The sequence below is a fragment of the Ambystoma mexicanum genome, chromosome 1q (assembly GCF_040938575.1).
Source record: "Ambystoma mexicanum isolate Mex_15411 chromosome 1q, UKY_AmexF1_1, whole genome shotgun sequence".
Classification (NCBI taxonomy): Eukaryota; Metazoa; Chordata; class Amphibia; order Caudata; family Ambystomatidae; genus Ambystoma; species Ambystoma mexicanum.
The window spans coordinates 929,245,855-929,266,036 of record NC_090922.1 but is presented as its reverse complement, the minus strand read 5'-3'; the positions used below and the strand labels follow the sequence as shown (position 1 = coordinate 929,266,036).

Here is a 20,182-nt window from a genome sequence, read left to right as displayed (position 1 = left end):
GTCTAGTGGAATAGTGTACTGTACCCTGATGCCTGTGTTTTATGTCTCCCTCTACGCAGCGTCAAGTGAAGAAGAGGGCGGAGACAGCGCTGAGGAGCCAAGCGGCGGGGATGCCTCCACCGGGCGGCGACGCAAGGCCCAGCCACCCTCCCAGGAATTGCCACTACGGCTGTAGCGGAAGGGCTGGGTGAGCCCCCACAATGGCTTGCAATGGCGGAATACAGTGTGGAGACATCCAGTTTGGTGGTCTCCACAGAGGAGGAGGAGCCCGCTACTGAGCCGCACATGGGGCCTGTTGGGGGTAGTACCACTGGTGCAAGTGGTGCAGTCCAGGGCCAGGGTCAGGAGGCAGCACAGGTCACCGCGGAGGAGCCTGTGCATGTCGCTGTCCTTGACCCTGTGACTGCACCACTATGCACCAGCAGGGATGCCCCGTCCCAGGCCTGTCCGCAGGTAGGGGGGAGTGCCACATCATCTGCCTCTCCACTACCTGCGGACGAGGGGGTCCCACGACCGTATGGGCTCCGTCCTGGTTGGTGTCGCGTTGCGCACCCGTGACATTTGTGATGACGTGCGTGCTTCCTGGGCGGAACACGCCCGCCATCACGAACAGCAGCATCGTGACGTGGCACTGTTGGGAGGGGCCCTGGTCAGTGGGTTCCTACATGTGTCGCGCACTCTGACGGACCCCTCCTCCTCTGTGGAGACTATGCGCCAGTCGTTCTCCCTGCCGTCTTCCGGCTCAGATTCCACCAGGGCCCCCTGTGGATCTGGCCTGACCAACACAACCAGCTTGGTGGAGATCACATCCCTGCCACAGTCTGGAGTCGGCGGTCCAGCAGGGGTGGACACCACAACAACTGAAGACCAGCTGATGGAGGATGTGCAGGCATCATCAGACAGGGCACATGGACAGCAGCAGCACGCTCTAGGTGGGAGCAATGATGGCTCGGGCTATCAACATCAGAGGGGCAGGCATCGGCCAGAGGGCAGGAGACCCCTGGAATGGGTGTGTCTTCCGTGTGGCTGCGGTTGGGCTGGCGTATAGATGCGGAGCGGCGCGGGGCAGAAGAGGCACGGCTCACGATGGTCAGGGCGGAGAACTCCATGCAGAGTGCACTGAGGCGGCCGAGTGCCTCAAGGCCATTCTCAGGGAGTTGGAGTCCAACATGAAATCGTCCCTGCGAACCCTTGGGGCCATGTAAGAGGACCGCCTCCAGGACATCGAACAGGAGTTCGATGATGCCCTGGCCCGGGACATCGGAAAGTGAGCCGTGGGACTAACCTGCTGCCATTGTAAATAGTTTTTAGTGTTAGGTTTAATTTTCGTTTTCATTTCTTTTGGGGTGATTGGACTATGCCCCACACTTTTGTATATAGTTCTTTTCTTAAGTAGTTTTTTAGATAGGCTACATGTCTTTCGTTGGGCTCATGGACCCTTACAAAATTGATTGTACATAGTTGGACTTTGGATTCATGTGTGCTTTTTATTTGGATTTAACCATGGGCAATTACAAAATTGATTGTACATAGTTGGACTTTGGATTCATGTGTGCTTTTTATTTGGATTTCACCATGGGGCAATGGATTTTTGATTTTACGTTTCCTTTGGATTTCTTTTTGCGGACAATGATTTTGGACTATTTTCCTTCAGTTTTTTTTGGATTTCATCTACATTTCATTTTTCATATTTTTGGACATGCATTTCATTTCATGTTTGTTGATTTTTTTGGCCTTTCATTTCATTACATTGATTTTGTTAATAATACATTGTGATATTTTAATTCCATGTGTGGGATTTGCTCATTGGGTTCATGCATGTGAAATTGTGGTTTTACACAATCTATGGCAAATAGTATGTGTGTGTGACGGACATGTGTTGATGTACATGGTTGACCTTTGATTTGTGTCCTGACATAGGCATGTCAGTGTGGGGTGGGGTGGATTGGTGAAATCATTGCATGTCAAGACTGGGGTGGTGTGCAGTGGTATTTTGGTGCACATGATGGCCATGATTGTGCATCTTCCTTTCGTGTTGTAAGGGGACATGAGGTGACCCTCACTGATGGTGGGGGTGCTGGGGGACATGAGTCGGGCCCTGCTGGCAGGTGCCCGTCAGTGCTGGGTGGGTGGGGGTCCTGGGGGGACATGAGTCGGGCTCTTCTGGCAGGTGACCCTCACTGACGGGGGGGGCTTGGGGGTGCTGGGTGACATGAGTCCGGCCCTGCTGGCAGGTGACCCTCACTGATGGGGGTGCGGGGGGGTCATGAGTCGGGCTCTGACCCTCACTGATGGGGGGGGGGGTGGGGTTGCTGGTGGGACACGAGTCGTGCCCTGCTGGCAGGTGACCCTCACTGTTGTGGGGGTGCTGGGGGACATGAGCCGGCCCCTGCTGGCAGGTGACCCTCACTGATGGGGGGGGCTGGGGGTGCTGGGGGGCATGAGCCGGGCCCTGCTGGCAGGTGACCCTCGGGGATGGGGAGGGGGTGGGGGTGCTGGGGGACATGAGTTGGTGATCACTAGTGCAAGGTGACATGTGGGCTGGCTGGGGGGCATGCCCATGGTGGATGGGCTGCCTGCAGGACATGACCAAGTTAGGGGTGCAGGGTAGTCCCCTGTGGTGTGGGCTGCCTGCAGGGGCTGTGGAGGGGGTAGAGGGCACACATGGGAGGACCCACACTGCCAATTCACGTGTGAATCTTCCTGCGCACCCACGAAATCCACGTACCCCGCTCACACAGGGCTAATCGTGTGTGACACTTCCCGTGTACCCCCGAAATCCACGTACCCCGCTCGCACAGGGCCAATCGCGTGTGAAACTTCCCGTGCACCCCCGAAATCCACGTACCCCGCTCGCACAGGGCCAATCGTATGTGAAACTTCCCGCGCACCCCCGAAATCCACGTACCCCGCTCGCACAGGGCCAATCGCATGTGAAACTCCACGCACAGGGGTGTACATGTATTCGGAGGGGTGCGCGGGGAGTTTTACAGGTGTTTTCGTGGTTGGGGGGCCTGTATGCTGGTCCACTGCCCTGTGCGCCGTGTACGGGATTTGTGCGCTGTGCATGGCGCATGGGGAGGGGTTGGGGGCATAACTGGCGCTGCTGCAGGGTCGATGCGCCACGGCTGGTAATGGAGGTTAAAATCCATGAATATGCTGTGCGCGGAAATGGATTTTGGCGCACGCGTCTGGCGCAGACTGTCGCACGCGCACACTGCGCCAGCCGCGTGCGCCACTTGTGCGATGAATTCTATGAATTACCCCCAAAATTTTTTTCTGTAAAGTGTACGTCTTTTGTTGTGTCCATTTGTGCTTGGATAACTGATAAAATGTAAAATGGGTGCCTAGCAATTCTTGATGACATAACACATAGAAAGCTCCACCCTGTAGTGGTCTAAAGCTTGCCTGCTAACTTTAAAGAAGTGGCTTTGCAGTGCCTAAACAGTCTAAAGCCTGGACACCAAAGTAAATTGTTAACATAAAGACTTGTTCTTAGTTTATTATTTTTGTTCTTGAGGTTTTATAGGATCGTCACTATCTTTAGGTCAAAGGTCTAACGTTCCTATTATCTTCCATCCTGCTTGCTTTTGTCATTTTCCTGCCATTTTCTCTGAGTTGGTTGCTCGTCTCTTTTAACATTAGTGGGCAGAAAGGAGTCCAAATGTTTGTACGTGTTTTCCACTAGCCAGCAATTATCACAAAGCTTAATCTAACATTCAGTAGGGCCAATTGCATTGCAATGTGATAGTTTGAAACTGGATCTCATTTTCATTTAAGCGGTAGGTTTAGTTCTCGTGTTTAATGATATCCAACCTATTTTTTAATTAATTGTAGTTTTCTTGTTTTCAGGCATTGCAGCATGGATTTTTTGACTTTGAACATTTTGATGTCGACGAGTATGAACACTATGAGGTTTGCACATTTTCTCTACCTTCTTCTGAATTAGAATGTTTTCCACATGGCTAAGTTGGAAACTGTAATTATGATGAATTACACGGATCAAGATTGCTTCTTAACTTTGAATGGAATTCAGCATTATTGTTGCAAACCTCATGACCTTTTGTTTTGAAGAATGGAATTAGTGTGCGTGTGAATTGATGACCAGCATGAGACCAGAGGAAAAGGTGACAGCCGCCCACTCAGTTCTATTTATATGCATGTGTTTGATGCAAGTACCATCGACTTTACAAGGGTACAGAGTGTGCCAGTGGAGATTGTATTGGTATGGCACTTGATGGCTTGTATGCAGCACCTATTCTGTTAGTAACAAAAGGTTTTTAAACTTTAGAAAGGTCTGCACTCAAACTCATTCTAAAAATTGAGCCAGTCATGCCATTGAAAGTGTTCATTCTTAGTAGGACAGTGACACAAACCAAATAATAGTTGTATTTTTGGCACTTTTCAAAAACCTACACATAGTTATACTAAAATGCATGAACAGCGCAGTTGTTTCAATGACATTACTCTGTGCTTCCTATAATCACTTAATAGACATCTCTCCCGCCCCACCTCTCTGCAAGAAAAAAACTCCCGATCAGTTTGATGAATGAGGTAAGCTGCAGAGATTCAAGCTTATCCCGCAGGTCAAAGGTTCTAATCAGGTCAGGGCTGTTGCATGTTTTATAACAAAGTGGAAAAACATGTGAAATAGGGAAAAACTCCCTTGCAACTAGGAGTGCATTTTGTTTTGGGGAGGTGTGCAACAGGGATTATAAGTGGTAGTCCAAGAGGTTGTATGAGTCCACTCCATGTGAAATGATTGGGTAGCAGTACTTTAAAGCTGTGCATTTCCAATTTATTTTTGCCGACTGAAGCATTACAAAGAAATCACATAGAACTGCTGTGCCGGGTTGACAATTGATCCTTTTTGGATTGATAAATTTAGTATCTGTAATTCAGATATTACAAACGCACATTATGACAAACAGTGTTAGCAAGAGCTATCTAACATAACTTCCTCTTCCCTCTTCTGCCATGGAAATGGGTCTCTTTTCTGGTCGAGCAGCCTGCTCCCTTTTCATGGCGGTCCTCTTTTACTGCATTTTTAGTGTTGGATATTGAGTGGCAATGTAAGTGCTACTGAAAATTACCATGGCCAGTAAACCTAGGAGAAAGATCGGATGTGAGGAGGGGGGGGGGGAACACATCCTGTGGGTATTTGGTTATTTACCCACCCACTGACTGCCCTTAAACATTCTAGTCCCTATCTCTATTACCATACACAACCCACCCCAATGGTTGACTTCCTTTAGTGAGGTATCCCTGGAGTCAGACCCCAGAACTAATCAAGAGTGATCTGGTAGCACTAAGCCTGGTCAGTAAAAGGTGGCTGGCCACTCAACTAATAAAACCCATTCATACTTAGCAACTCCAAATGCACACATTCGCCAATTATAAGACCTGGTGACTCTTGGCCAGTGTAAATTAAAATTCCCCAACTTTCAAAATGGCTGAACAAACCAAAGGAGGTACACCTATAGTCTCGGTGATCTTATTGAGCCATGTACAAGTCAAGTAGAAGGAGCTCACTATGATAGCTCAAGTTCACGCAAACCCAGGACTGCCGCCAAATCTAGATGCTCTGGCGACAAAACATCTTGCAAAAGCTCCTTTTTGGACAGCCTAATAGAAATCCATAGAAGTATTGCAGAATTAATCCAGACGGCCTCCTCTCTGGATAACAAAATCCTTGCAGTGGAGGAAAGGGTAAAAGAAATGGAAGGTTCTCAACCTCTATAGCTTCCTTATTGCCTGCAGTACCTGCTTCTACCACCCTTGTCGCCAGTGCACAGCTTAAACTCAGACAGTTCGCGGAGTGTGCTGGAGTGTTTGTGTTGCTTGTGAAGCAGGAAGCAAGCTACTGACCCAAGTAATTCTGATGGAGTCGGCTCTAATGTTTTTTCCGATGCCCAGGACTAGACTTCAGTCGAAATCACAGTTGAGTACTGTGATTATTGTGCTTAAAGTGCCCCCCAAGCCCTGTTATCCTCCTAAAACCCAAACATGCTTAATATTGGCCCAGGAAAAAAATGGGTTTGAAGGTAAGGATAATGGAGAGGGGCTCCAGTTAAAAGATGCTAGAACCTAGCTGTAGGATGCTTCTGGTGGAACTGAATGTGCAGGACTATCGGACACCACAAAAGGAAAATGCTTCCCCAAATCCAGACATCTTTGCACCCACAAGCTCCGCCTGCTCTTTCACTGCTGTTAACAACACAGATCTAATTCGCGCTCATGCGTTGCCTTTCTCCTGTTCGAGTGCAACAACAGCACTAGATCGAATGAATGCAGAGCTTTTACAGAGTGAAGCCACCATCTCATTCATAGGAAAGATATTATTCTTGCCGACGACTCACAACCCAGCAGGTTTACCATCAACTCTTAATACGCTCTCTTATTTCTAGTCAAACTTGACAAAAGCCCTGAGTGAGGAACGTATTCAGTCTAACTATAACATACCTGATAATCTGACAGCTGCCATGACAACCTCTCTGTTGCCTCTTATCAAGCTTTGAGACAATGAATGATACAATGACCAAACTACTCTCCTTGCCGTAATGCATTCCAAAATGGTATTCATTGAATCTTTCATCACTTCAGTCCACAGTGGACCAGGAAATCTCATGTCACAACTGGATACAGAGAGAGATCGAAAACGCTCTTGAGCTAATAAATATTTGCTAAACGCAGTTTTAGACCTCCTTCACTTAAAAACAATGGTCCACAAAAGGAATTCGGTTTCTAAACAATACAAGTGATGCCATCTTTCCTGTGAACATATCCACCAACTCCTCCCTCATTCACTCAGCCACTCTGGGAAGTCCCCTCAGAGCTGTTGAGGTGGATCTTCTTATGCCACTATAAGCTACAACTGGAGAAACCCCTCTGGCCTCTTTACCAGCAAAAACGCTAATGACAAAACCCAAGCCAGAGTCTGTGATTGATCTGAGACCAAGCAATTCTGCTACCCACCAACTTTGCCCCTTCATCCCTGTATTTCTGTGTCAAAGGCTATGAAATCCGGAGGGTCAAACCTCTTTTCCATCTTTGGCTACACAAAAAGAGGAAACTAGAAAAGGGAAATGATGGAGCCCAACCACAAGTCAAGAAACCTAAACACCAGGCCACGACCAAATCCAGTGTGCCTAAGGCGTCCGGTTTGAAGAGCCAGATTTTTCAACCAACTGGCCAAACACAGCAAAGGACAATCGGCGCTCGGAAAATTTGGCTCCAGATCCAAAAATCCAACCTCCATTTGGATACTTTCCAATCGAGAGGACCCTATCCGATCGCGACTCTCGGCGATACCCTAGAAGCGTGCTTGAATTGCTCTATGTACTCCCATAGCGTGTCTGATGTCATCGACGAAGAGCTTCCGGGCCCCCCTTCTATCTGGTCGACGGATAATCTCAACTTCGACTTTCCCGTCCATGGACGCTGCCAACAAGTCGTTGGGGCTGTGCATCGATCCTCGAAGTCCTCCACAGGATCTACTCGTCCACCGCAGAGCCTTGGACGAAAGATGGAAAAACAATGCTACTCAACAGGCTAGGCTAGCCGCCACATCGCCACAAGGACAATTATTGCCAACATATGCACGGGAGCTTGAAACACTTGTGTTTGCGCCTTAAAACACTTGTGTATAGGGGCGCTATAAATGTCCTATCATATATCTTGTCTTCTTACCTCAACCCTAAGAGAAACCTTGCCTCTTTCAATAGAGAGACACGATGGGATGACCACCCCTACAGACGCTCCGGTGTTTCATCACCTAAAATAGTCTTGGCATGTCTTCTACCAACCCGAGACGGCCTGATTCTGTACCGTGCCAACGTTATGAGTCTCTTGCACAATGTCCCATTGCTAAAATTCCTCAAAACTGATGATATCTTAATTGTCGACTTTCCTAGTGATCACTCGACGGACAGTGTTATACTACATCTTTGCTCCCAAGGAGTGAAATCTTTGCTCCTCGAGATGGCACATATGATCCTCCGATGGGGTTTGATTGTCGTGACCACCGGACACTTGAAGCCCCACTTTCCCCACTGAGAGCATTGCAACCGAGGCTCTGCTCACCTACCAAATTGATGCGAACCACCAATAAAGAGCCGGGATGGTCTTCTAAGCTGGAACAGTACCAACATGCTTCCCACCCTATGGCTAAAGATTTGTTGGTAGGTCCCTCAGCACTGTCATCTAGATGCTCAAGAGGTACGTGAAAATTACATTCATGACCTCAGATTCTGATTAACGCTCAATTAAGCTTAACAATACATCTGGCAAAGCAATGGCTCAGAAAATGGGTGTTGTGACTTCCGGCTGTTCAGGGACTCAATTTAAAGATTAGCCATGAAGTTCTTTGCGAAAGATGGCATTCTGGAACATCAGAGGTCCAGCCCATCTTTCCAGCGACAGTGATATAATCGGAGAACTAAATGTTCTATGCTTGCAGGAAACCTGGCTCCGCGAGCCTCCGTCCCTTGACGGATTTACTACCCTATTTACCCCCGCGTATGTGCGAAACGGGTCTGGCTTTACTACAGTATCATTTGAAAGTCCCTGCCCGTTTCTACAAATCTGCTTGAAAGATAACCCTCCTCGAAGGAGCTTCCAAAGGCCAACTTATTAACATCTACTGGATCCTGGCTGTCTTATCCACAGGTGAAGTCTTAGAACTTTTGGCATCCTCCATTGGCCACTGGACTATTCTATTTCACCCAACTTTACCATCGTGGGTGGTGACCTAAACTGTCAATGCATCACTAAAACAGGACCCTCCCACCCATCACAATGGGATCTCAGAATCCAAGGAGAGGCGAGAGCTTCCGAATGGTGGAATATGATGACAAGCTTTGACCTGCATATCCTCAACGGCCAAACAACTGGTGATCAACTGGCTAAACCAACATGGACCCCGATCAAGCACTCTAGACTATCTTTGTTTCCAGTCAACTAATTCAGAGCATTGTTGCACTAGAAGTAATCGTGGGGGAAAACCACCAGTGACTGTGCTTCACTTAAATGTATGTGGAGTCGGGGGGACCAGGTGCAAGATAGAAACGTACAGTGTGGACCTTGAGCCGTCCTCGTGGACAAAGTATGAGTGATCACTATATACTTCGTTTATGAAAAAAAGCTATTGACATGCCGTTGTATGACGAGGGAATAAACTATGTCCCTCTCCAGGAATTACAATGGCCCTTGAAAGCAACTCTCACTGGAAATACCTTCTAGACACCCTCCTAACAAAAGAATTGCTCTCGAGAAAAAAACTCCTTAATCGAGATGTCAAGCACATGGCGAAGAAACGTGAGTTTCAATACTTAATCCAAATAAGAAAAAGGAAGCAACGGTTTAAGAATTGGTTGTCACTACACAAAGCTGAGCTGACTCAATTGGACGCTGAGCAGACGCCAGATCAATTTGGCGTTTATTAAATGGATGTCAGTTGGGAGGAGTAGGCCCCCTGCTTCACATAGTCTCAGAAAAAGTCAGGATCCACTTTTATGAGCAGCTTTTAGACAGCCTACACAAAATGCCAACAGAGAAACCAGGTTGGGGGTGGGCTTTCCAACTTGATTATCTCAACGTGGAACTTCTAATTAAAAAGGCCAATCAATCGAGAGCCCCGGGACCAGACCAGATTTCGAATTCAATGATAAAAAAAGTTCCAGAATCTTGGATTCCTTTTATACACACATTGTTTAACCAAATCCTGAGCAGAGTATGATTCTGGATTCTTGGCGCTCAGCGATAATAGTGCCAATTTACGAACAGGTACCTAGATCAGACCCTTCTAATTATCGACCAATATCGCTTTCGGATTCAGTGGGCAAGCGATTTGCCACCTTCCTCCTAAAACATCTCCAACGCTGGATGAAAGAATCTGATGTAGACAACCGTAGACAGGGGGGATTTGTGAAAGGGGTCGGTACTGAAATAAACCTCTTTGTGATCAATGTATTAAAAGCCAAAGCCTTTAAAGAGAAAATAAACATCTATGTAGCATTCATAGGTATTAAAAAGGCTTTTGACAGCGTTAACCAGCAACTTCTCTGGACAAAACTGAAGGTGTGGCAATGTCCTACTGTCTTACAGGAAGCTATTCAATCCCTCTATGTCCTACTGACTTACAGGAAGCTATTCAATCCCTCTACGACCATACCAACATCAGGATTCACCCCGGGACACATGGCATACTGTCCCATGCAATTAATACATCAGGGGGCCTGAAACGGGGATAGCTACTGGCTCCTACCTTGTTTGGCTTGATCATTTCAGATCTTAAAGAAGTATGGCCAAAAGCTAGACTGCATCCCCCCAAGCTGGCCACTGAACCAGTGATAAATCTACTTTAAGCAGAAAACATTGTCCAGTTTGATCTTGCCTCCATCGGTCTACAAAGGAGTATAAATGCCCTGGATGACTACTTAATGAAAAACAGGCTCGATAAGAATCCAGCAAAGACTACTATTATGATTCTGGGCGATCATAGCCGCGGCCATAGAGTACCGACATGATTCATCAAGAAAAGCCCTTTAACAATAGCGGATCAAGTTACATATCCCGGCTCACTAATTAACACTGAAATTGACCTCCCACGGCCAAAGGGCTTGCAAGCAAAACTAAACCCGCTGATCACTGAAGGGAGATTGCTACACAGAAAATGTGGGACATTTTCCTTGGAGCCCATCTTGACCTTCTTTAAGGCGTCTATGATCTGCCTTGGAAGGAGTCTTTTGGTGGAAAATCCTAAAACTTCCTAACCTGATCCCGATGTCGGTGATACGGTTCGAACTGGGCTTAATTTCACTAAACGCATAGGTGACCGGGAAGACTTTCTCTTTACAGAAAATGCAAAGGAACCAACACGCCGAAACCTTACAAATACTAGAAAGATCGTTTAACTCCAAGAAAAACACCTTCTTATTGGAATGTGAAAGCTGCTGTCAAGCCTTGTTCGCCCATATGGAAGTTAAACTAGACGACCAACAAATAAAACCTATACAGACTGGAATATTGCTATGAAAGATGAACACAAGACTTGGGGCTCCCTCCCCAAATACTTATCCACATTTCCAAACTGTTGGTATATGCGATTCAGGATGAATATTCCACTCGTCAAATTCTGGTGCTTTGCAATGCCCAAGGTACCCCAGAAGTTTGCAGATTCTGCCATCTAGAGGGGTTACAAGAAACAGTAAAACATCCCACACTTTTTTGTATGGGCTTGATGGAGAAGAGAACTCTACTCCTTGGTCCTCTACTGATAATAAGAAAATCACATGTGGCTGAAGAGCTGTGGAACACTTTTCAGTCTGGAGATTCTTTTCCTGCAAAATCTGCCCTTGTAAAGTTCCTAAAGCGGGTCATTTTGTCGTCTGACTCACCGAGTAATCCAAAAACAATGCACCATGCAAGATGAACTACACAACAGCAGTCACTTGGACCATTTTATCTTAAAAGGCCAATAAGAAACACTGACTCATAAAATTGGAACTTAGGTTTCTGGCAAAATAATAGATGTGACAAAAGGTTTGAAATAAAACAAATGTTTAATAAAAACATTTTTAAAAAACAAAAACAAATGGAAGATGTTTCCTGCGAGTAGCCACACAACCTAGTCGACCTAACCAGCCGAGTCCAGGTGCTAGAATTCCAGATTGAGATACCTCACTCGAAGCAGGAAGACTTGAAAAACCAGGCACACACAAACCATATCCGCATAAGGATAATACTGACCGTATATTTGATCAAGATATCTAAGGATTCCTAAGCACACTCCTCAAGTTGATCGTCTTGCTTCCTAAAGGGGAGCAGCTAATTCTGGACCACACACAACAGTTGTATTCAGTGTTTCAGCGCAACAAAGGTTTAATCCCAAATACGCGTACCAGAATACACTCCCTGCAAAATTAAAGAGCAGATTTTACAAGGGGCTAAGCTCAAGGGAGACATCCGTTATAAAGGCACAAAAGTTATATTATTCCAAGAGCTCTATCCCAACATGTGGTCCTGGCTCAGGAGCAAGGGAATAAATTACTGGTGGGCATTTTCCTGTTTTTTGCTATTCGCATCGCTATAAGAACTGGTAGATGGCAACACCACAAGAAGTTGAGGCAGTGATGAACCCGGATATCCAAAGATACTACAAAGCCACGCTGACGCAGGCCAAGAAGTGCTCATGGGGGGTGGAACAGAATGAAATACCTCCTCCTCCCAGAACATAGGCTGCACTTAGAGTTGTCACTGATAACGGTCCTCCGAACACACAAAATGGAACTTGATATGGACGTGAGGACCGGTTTTGACACCATTTCTCGGATTCTAGCCCACTGACAATCATGTTTTCGATTTTGTCCTGTATTCACTCTAGACCTGGTTGCCTGGCCCCCACTGGGTGAGTGGGCCCCACTGAGGGCCCCTAAGGGTTATAAGATGCTCTGTGAATTCTCCCTCCGTCTTGGAATGTGTGTTCCAAGTTGGCAGCTTGGCCTAGCAAAAAGTGATTAGTTCATCTGTTCTTTTTGTTTCTTAGTTGATGCATGTTATGCTAAAACAATTTATTACTGAAGAACGCCTAATGTTACATTTATAATACTGCTGTGGTCCTAATGTCCTGTGGTCTTCTGCGTGATGTCTTGTGGAATTGTCCTTCGCCTGAAAGTTTATGGTGGTAACTCCCCTATGAAGCGGCTGGGAGTTCTCTAAAACCTGCAGTATCTCTTGGAGAATAGCATTACTCTAAGAAACATATACTACCTTCTTCTGAGAGGCAGCCAGTTGGTAGAGATTTCCCCCTATGATATTCTGCCTCCAAGCGTACCAAAAAACCAGGGCTAGCAAATCTGGTCGTAAGGGGAGCTCCATTTGTTAAACAAGCACTTATGAAGTATCCCCATGGACTGTACCTCTTTCTGAAGTACAAGAATTCCTCTGCCTACAAGTGAATTCCGCCAGATAAGGAAAGTACAAAGATCTATGCTTTTTGGAGTTAATGTAGTTAGAATTGCTAACGCAACAGCTCCTATGGCAAGGCATGATGGAGACCAATTGGACGAGATAGAACAACTCACTGTTCAAGTAGCAGAATCTATTAGACCAGCAATGTTAAAGATAATAGTGGAGGTAAAAAATACCTCAAATGCAGTGATAAAATACTCATTGGATGTCGCAGAGACAGCAGGCAGAATTATTACTAGGGCAACAATTTTAAAAAGCCATGCATGTCTTGGGGGTGGGGGTGTCAGGGTTCAAACGCGAACCACAGGCCAACCTCCTGGACAAAACAGTCGAGGATGTCTGCCTGTGGGGTACAGCAGTAGACCAAGCTCTAGAAAAAGCTAGGAAAGAACACAACACCCTGGAAAGTCTGAACCAGATTTAAGGGAGACCCATCCACAGAGGGCACAATTTGGAGGCAAGTTGCCCTTTCAGACGCTGTCCTACACCACACCAAGCCAACAGCACTTGCACTAGGGTAGCTCCACCTTCAAAGCAGCCACTCTCAGGGAACAGGTGCTTACTCACCCATGTGCCACCCACTCAGAGGTAGAGCACGTGACGGAGGGCAAGCCTCATATGGTTATTCCCTGCTAACAAAAGACTGCCCAATAACAGTCCCCTCCCTTGCAACCCTATTAGGTCGCATTACAGCTCACACCTACTCATGGTAGGGGATAATATCAGACAAGTGGGTCTTAACTACAGTAAAAGTCTACTGCATCGAGCTGTTACATGAACCGCACAATCATCTTCCCGAAAAGAGAAGCATCCCTCTGGATCATCCAAAGGTTCTACTGGAGGAGATGAAAGAAATCTTACAAAAGGGAGCAATGGAAGAAGTACCAGTAAATCAGGTAAACACCAGAACATACTCAGTGTATTTTCTGGTACCAAAAAAAACACTGAGGCCAGTGCTAGATTTAAGACCAGCAAACAAATACGTCAAACCTCAAAAATTCAGGATGGCAATGCCTCTACTGTAAAGGAAATGTTATGGCGACACTAGGTTTAAAATATACATACTTTCATATTCAATGTTCCCAAGTCGCAGAAAATACCTCTCATTCAAAATACTCAAATACCACTACCAATTCAAGGTGTGTTCACCAAGGTGCTCGCAGTGGTCATGGCACATCGATGCCACAAGGCCATACCACTTGGATTGTACGTTAAAGGAACAAATCCGAAAAGCTAGAGTTGCAACTTTGCGGATCAGACTTGATCGCATTTTTCAACTCAAACTCACCGGCTTTTGTTGTTTTGCCCCCGCTTATCTTTTAATGCATGCAGGGGATACCCCTTTTAAGCCCTGAATCTGAAAATACCGAACTAGGTGTGTGGGGGATACCCCCACAATCCTCACTCACCTAGTTTGGTATTTTCAGATTCAGCATTTTATATAATGCCGAATGCGCAGGGAAATCGCATTCGGCATTATATATATACACCAGAAAGATTGCAGGCTTTATGAACAGTCATCACCCTTTTCAAGCCAGGTCAGATGTTCAGTCAGGAAAGTTATGAGACTCCTAAGCATGATGGTATCCTGCATATTCATACCACCTCATGCACGACTAAGAATGAGAATCATACAGCAGTGGCTAGTGGAACAGTGGTCACAGAAAACGGGCAATGACCGCCAGTAAGGATCTCTTGGGTTTTCGACCTGCTGCTCTCGTCCCTTGGTCTGTCTCTCTCTGCTCCAGTAGGTTTGCCTTCGTCCCAGAGAGAGAGAGAGAGATATATATATATTTCTGAGGCTTGTGGAATCTGCTTAGATCACATGCTGTGCATAGGCCGACATCTAGTGGAAGCTGCGGAGTATTAGTTTGTTTTTCCAAACTCAAATGGGCGTCGACACAGGGCGTGCCAGTAATACTATCCCTAGTGTGACGTCCACTGTACACAAGATCCCTCACGCGTCTAGGATCCTCAGATTGTTTTTTTCCGCCATACTGGTCGGAAGCATTTTGCGGAGTCCCCTGGCCTTAGCCATACTTTTGATAGAATTTAAAATAATATTCTATTGACATCCTTTCCCACCCCAACGTCGAACTTCGACACTCGACGCCGGCTGGAGAAGAAATCGACCGTCGGCTGCTGCATGACCGATTTGGGCCACGGAAGGCCGCTGGCCTCGGCCCGGGCCTGGTAGGCCGCTGGCCTCGGCCCTGCAAGTAGGGAGAGTGGGGGGTGGTACATACTGTACACTCTTGGTATATAGGTACACCTTATACATTTCCTACACTTACAAGCCCGCTGCCTCAAGGTGCGTATGGAGGGTACCCCTTTTCAATTCTGCCCCAAGTGCAATCGCAAATACCCTTGGGTCGACAGGCACGCCACGTGCAATCTCTGCTTGCCGAGGGACCACCCCGAAGTGAACTGCAGAGCGTGTAGTAGGTTTAACCCTAAGACACTTAAGGACCGTTCGACGAAGCGTTGGGCCCACCAAGCCAGGCAGGCGGCCATGGCAGCGGAGGGCGCCTTCAGCGATGGCAGCGATGCCGTACTTTCGGACGGCGAGGGCATTACGGCGTCGAAAGACAGCCGAGCGCAGGTCCCCGACCTCGAAAGGTCGTCCGGCAGGGCGGCTATGGGGAAGACCCCCGGCGACACAAGCGCTTCACATACTACACACACTAAACACACTAAGTCCAACCGAGACTCGACGACGTCGAGTTCTCGGAAAGAGGCACAGACAGAACGGTCCGATTCGGTGTCCTCTGGGCACTCTCGATCAAGATCGCCGCATGACTCCAGGCAATCATCCACTCTTGCAAAGAGTGCCTCGCTCCCTAGGCTAACAGAGGTTCGATCGTCGGAAGACGAAGACGACTTCCACCCCCAGGCCGCGCTCCAGGAGTCGGAGCCCGCAATTAAAGCCAGCGAGGCCCCATGCTCGAAGGACAGGGACACCTCTCCCGATCCTCGACGCCAGGCGTTGAAAAACTCCGGACCCACTAAGGGACAGGGAAAACCTTTTTCTACGCACGGGGAGGGGGGAAAACAGCAGAAGAAACTACCTGTACATTCTTCCACACCTGTGAAACACTCCACCCCCCCTAAACAGACAGACAAGCCCAGGTCTGCTGATAGGTCCACAACCAGCAAGGCTACTCAAGATAAATCCCATAGACTTGCTGAGGGAGTCATTCCCAGTTCCAAAAAATGGTCCAGTGAAGACATAGATAGGGTCATGTCAAGAATGTCTTCTTTGGCTGATTTTTATGATAAAAATCCAGAACATTTCCTCTCGTATGATCCACAAGGGGCCACACCCTCAGGCTCTACTGATCCTATACCCCGAGTAAGAAGGCCCGGTTTGAAACTCCAATGAGGTCCGAACCCTTCGAGGTACAACCTTACGCAAGACCATACTCACGGTAGCAAGGAGAGGCTTCCTTTTGTGAAGACCAAGAATTTGGGTTGATAGAAGAGCAAACCAGGACGGGCTACTATGGGGATGATGAGGACCAGGAGGAAGAAGAGGATGACCCGGAAACATACAGAGTAGATTCCCCGGTAGAGAACGAATCCCCGGTTACCGACTCCCCGGTCGATAACCAACCCCTCCTAAATGAGGTTCTCGCTCGCGCAGCAGAACATTTCCACATTGACACCCACGGTGTACAGGAGGAAAGGGACTTCGCAGAAGAGTTAGTGGGAGAAAGGAGGCCTATTGCCCAGACCATCCCTATCCTTAAATCCATTCAGCGGAGAATAGATCCGTCCCTGGTGAACCCAAACCTCACCAGAGCAGTCAATCCCAGGGTTGAAAAACTTTTCAGGGCAGCTCAGTCTGTCCCTCTCTATATCAGAGGACATCTGAAGCCAGACTCCCCAGTTGTCACCAACACTCGTAAGAGGGCTGGGACACCCTTGTCTTCGTCAGAAGCTCCTCCCGACAAGGAGAGCAAAAAACTATATGGTTTCGTCAGGAAGGTAGCCTCAACGTCCGCCTATCAAGCAAGGATTGCTAACTCCACCACCCTGTTGGCCAGCTACAACTGCCATCAGTGGGAAGAAGTCGCGGCTCTCATAGCCTCTGCCCCTGAACTGTTAAAGGGCCAATTAGCTCGGATTTCCGCAGAGGGTAGAGCCGTGTCTGGTTGCATTTTGAAAGCAACCTTTGACGCCGCGGACAACGCAGGCAGATTGATAGCAGAAGGTACTGTTATCAAGAGACATGCGTGGTTACGGCAGTCTGGTTTTAAGGCAGAAACTCAGGCATCATTGTTAGACAAACCGGTGGAAGCCGATCTGTTGTTTGGTAAGGCGGTCGAAGACGCACTGAAAAATGCCAAGGACGAATACGAGACACTCAAATCCCTTGGCCAGTTAACCAATAAACTCCCTAACCAGAGAGGGAATAGTAATTTTCGTCGCCCACACGGCCAAAATTCCCAGAGAGGATCTAACTATTCCCAGGGGCAGGGTACACAGTGGAACAACAACCAACAGGCTATCCAGGGTTACGGCAGAGGTAATAGGAGAGGTTGTGGTAAAGGCAGAGGCAGCCCCAGCAAGGGAGGTGGCACGCCTCCACCAAAGCAGTGACGCTCAGTTCAGGGTCCCTTCTCATGCAACCCCAGTAGGGGGACGCATTTCAAACTTCACCCAGGCTTGGGAAGGGATCACATCAGACAGATGGGTGCTGTCAACAGTATCCACGGGATAGTGTATAGAGCTACTGCAGCGTCCCCGGAACCATCCTCCATTACAAAGAGTACACTCCTTAGAACATCAGAAGATTCTCCTCGAGCAGATCGCCATTCTTCTACAAAAGGACGCGATAGAACTCGTCCCGGGACACCAGGTAAACAAGGGTATTTATTCAACTTACTTCCTTGTGCCAAAGAAAGACTTGACAATGCGCCCAGTATTGGACTTACGGCCTGCCAACAAGTATGTCAAGCCCCAAAAATTTCGTATGACCACGCTACAAGAGGTAATCCCCCTCCTAAAAAAGGGGGATTACATGGCAACCTTGGATATGAAAGATGCTTATTTTCATATTTCCATGTTCCCAGCGCACAGAAAGTACTTGCGCTTCAAGGTGGACAGTCGGCACTACCAATTCAAGGTACTGCCCTTCGGGATAGCTTCAGCACCAAGGGTATTCACCAAGGTACTGGCGGTGGCGGCTGCACACCTACGCAGGGAGGCAATCCCAGTGTATACTTATCTGGACGACTGGCTCATAACGGGGGAAACCCCAGGAATTTGCAGGACAAACATTCAAAGGACTATCGACCTCCTCCACGAGTTAGGCTTCTCAATCAACGAGAAGAAGTCAAGCCTGGTGCCAAGCACCTCAAAACAATTCCTAGGAGCAATCCTGGATACCCAGGAGGGCTTGACCTTTCCTTCAGAAGAAAGATTTCGGAATATACTACTGCAAATTCCGCATTATCAGTCCGGTCAACAAATAACGGTACGCAAAGCAATGCGTTTACTGGGCATGATGGCGTCATGCATTTACCTGGTCCCCCACGCGCGCCTGCGCATGCGTCCCATGCAGGAATGGTTGGCGAAACAGTGGTCTCAGGCAAGTGGTCAGTGGGACGATCTAGTGGTCGTTTCGCCAACACTGGTACAAAGCCTTCACTGGTGGACAAGAGACAATCTCGTACAGGGGAAACCCTTTTACGATCCCGAAGTACAGGCAGTAGTCACTACAGATGCATGTCTGACAGGGTGGGGAGCTCACCATCTCCACCACACAGCTCAAGGTCTCTGGTCTCACTCAGTGGCCAAGAACCACATCAACCTTCTAGAGCTTCTGGCAGTATTCAGAGCGCTTCAGGCGTTCGAGCCCCACCTACTAAACCTGTCAGTGCAAATCCGGACGGACAGAACTACAGCCATGTTCTACCTGAACAAGCAAGGAGGGACTCGCTCGCTAAATCTGTCCAAGCTTTCCCAGAAAATCTGGATATGGGCACTCAGACGGAACATCTTCCTGTCATCACAACATGTTCCAGGGGAGCTCAATTCCCTAGCGGATGCTCTGAGCAGAGACTCCCTCCCAGAGGAACACGAATGGGTTCTTCACAGAGAGGTCGTAGAAGATCTCTTCTCTCAGTGGGGTTTCCCCACTATAGACTTATTCGCCACAAGCGAAAACACACAATGCCCAGGATTTGCATCCAGGTTCCCCCAACCAGACTCCCAGGGGAACGCCCTGTGGATGAACTGGTCAGGGATGTTTGCGTACGCTTTTCCACCAACTCCTCTTATCAGGAAAGTGGTGAACAAGATGAACAGGGAGTCTGACGCTCGTCCTAGTTGCTCCCATGTGGGCAAGACAACCGTGGTTCCCACACCTACGCAGGATGGCGGTGTGCGAGCCCATCAAACTTCCAGCCTGGTACAACCTACTGTCCCAGCACCAAGGTCAAACAGTGCACCAGCAACCCAACTCAATGAACCTGGCAGCATGGCTCCTGAGATTATAGAGTTTGGACACCTCAATTTACCACAGAGGTGTATGGACATCCTAAAGGAATCTAGGAAACCAAACACAAGGCACTGTTACTTTGACAAGTGGAAGAGGTTCGTTATCTGGTGCCAGAGTAGACAAATCAACCCAGTTGATTGCACTCCTTCCACTATTGTTACATACATGCTCCACCTGCTAGATGCAGGATTGGTTTTTAACTCACTGAAAGTACACCTGGCAGCCCTCTCGGCTTACACCACTTCCCATAGCAAGGTTTCGTGGTGGAAAGTACCAGTAGTTAAAGCCTTCATGGAAGGAGTAAAGAGACTTCACCCTCCTATTTCAAACCCACCACCAGGGTGGGACCTTAATGTGGTGCTAGCCAAGCTCATGGGCCCCCCTTTCGAACCCATGCATAAAAGCAGTCTCAAACACCTGACTTATAAAACGGCCTTCTTAGTAGCTATTACTTCTATAAGAAGGGTCAGTGAAATTCAGGCTCTGTCAGTGCAGGATCCCTTTACTATCCATAAAGACAAACTGGTTCTGCGCACACACCCTAGGTTCTCGCCTAAATTTATATCAAAATTCCATGTAAACCAGTCCATCGAGCTTCCGGCTTTCTTCCAGAACCCGCAAAGCTCGGCTGAGGTGAAACTACACACCCTAGATGTGCGTAGGGCGGTCCTCTACTATGTAAATAAAACCAGACCGCTAAGGAAAACA

The 20,182-nt window shown here is 47.8% G+C and overlaps 1 protein-coding gene across 6 annotated transcripts in view; it reads left to right on the top strand.

The window, feature by feature from the left end:
* Nucleotides 1-20,182, top strand: part of CDC14A (cell division cycle 14A) — a 1,359,412-nt gene that overhangs the window by 592,276 nt on the left and 746,954 nt on the right. For all 6 annotated transcript variants that reach the window (XM_069641577.1, XM_069641576.1, XM_069641579.1 and 3 more), the window contains one exon: nucleotides 3,853-3,915. In XM_069641577.1, coding sequence (XP_069497678.1) covers nucleotides 3,853-3,915 — 63 coding nt within the window. The remainder of the gene's footprint in view (nucleotides 1-3,852; nucleotides 3,916-20,182) is intronic.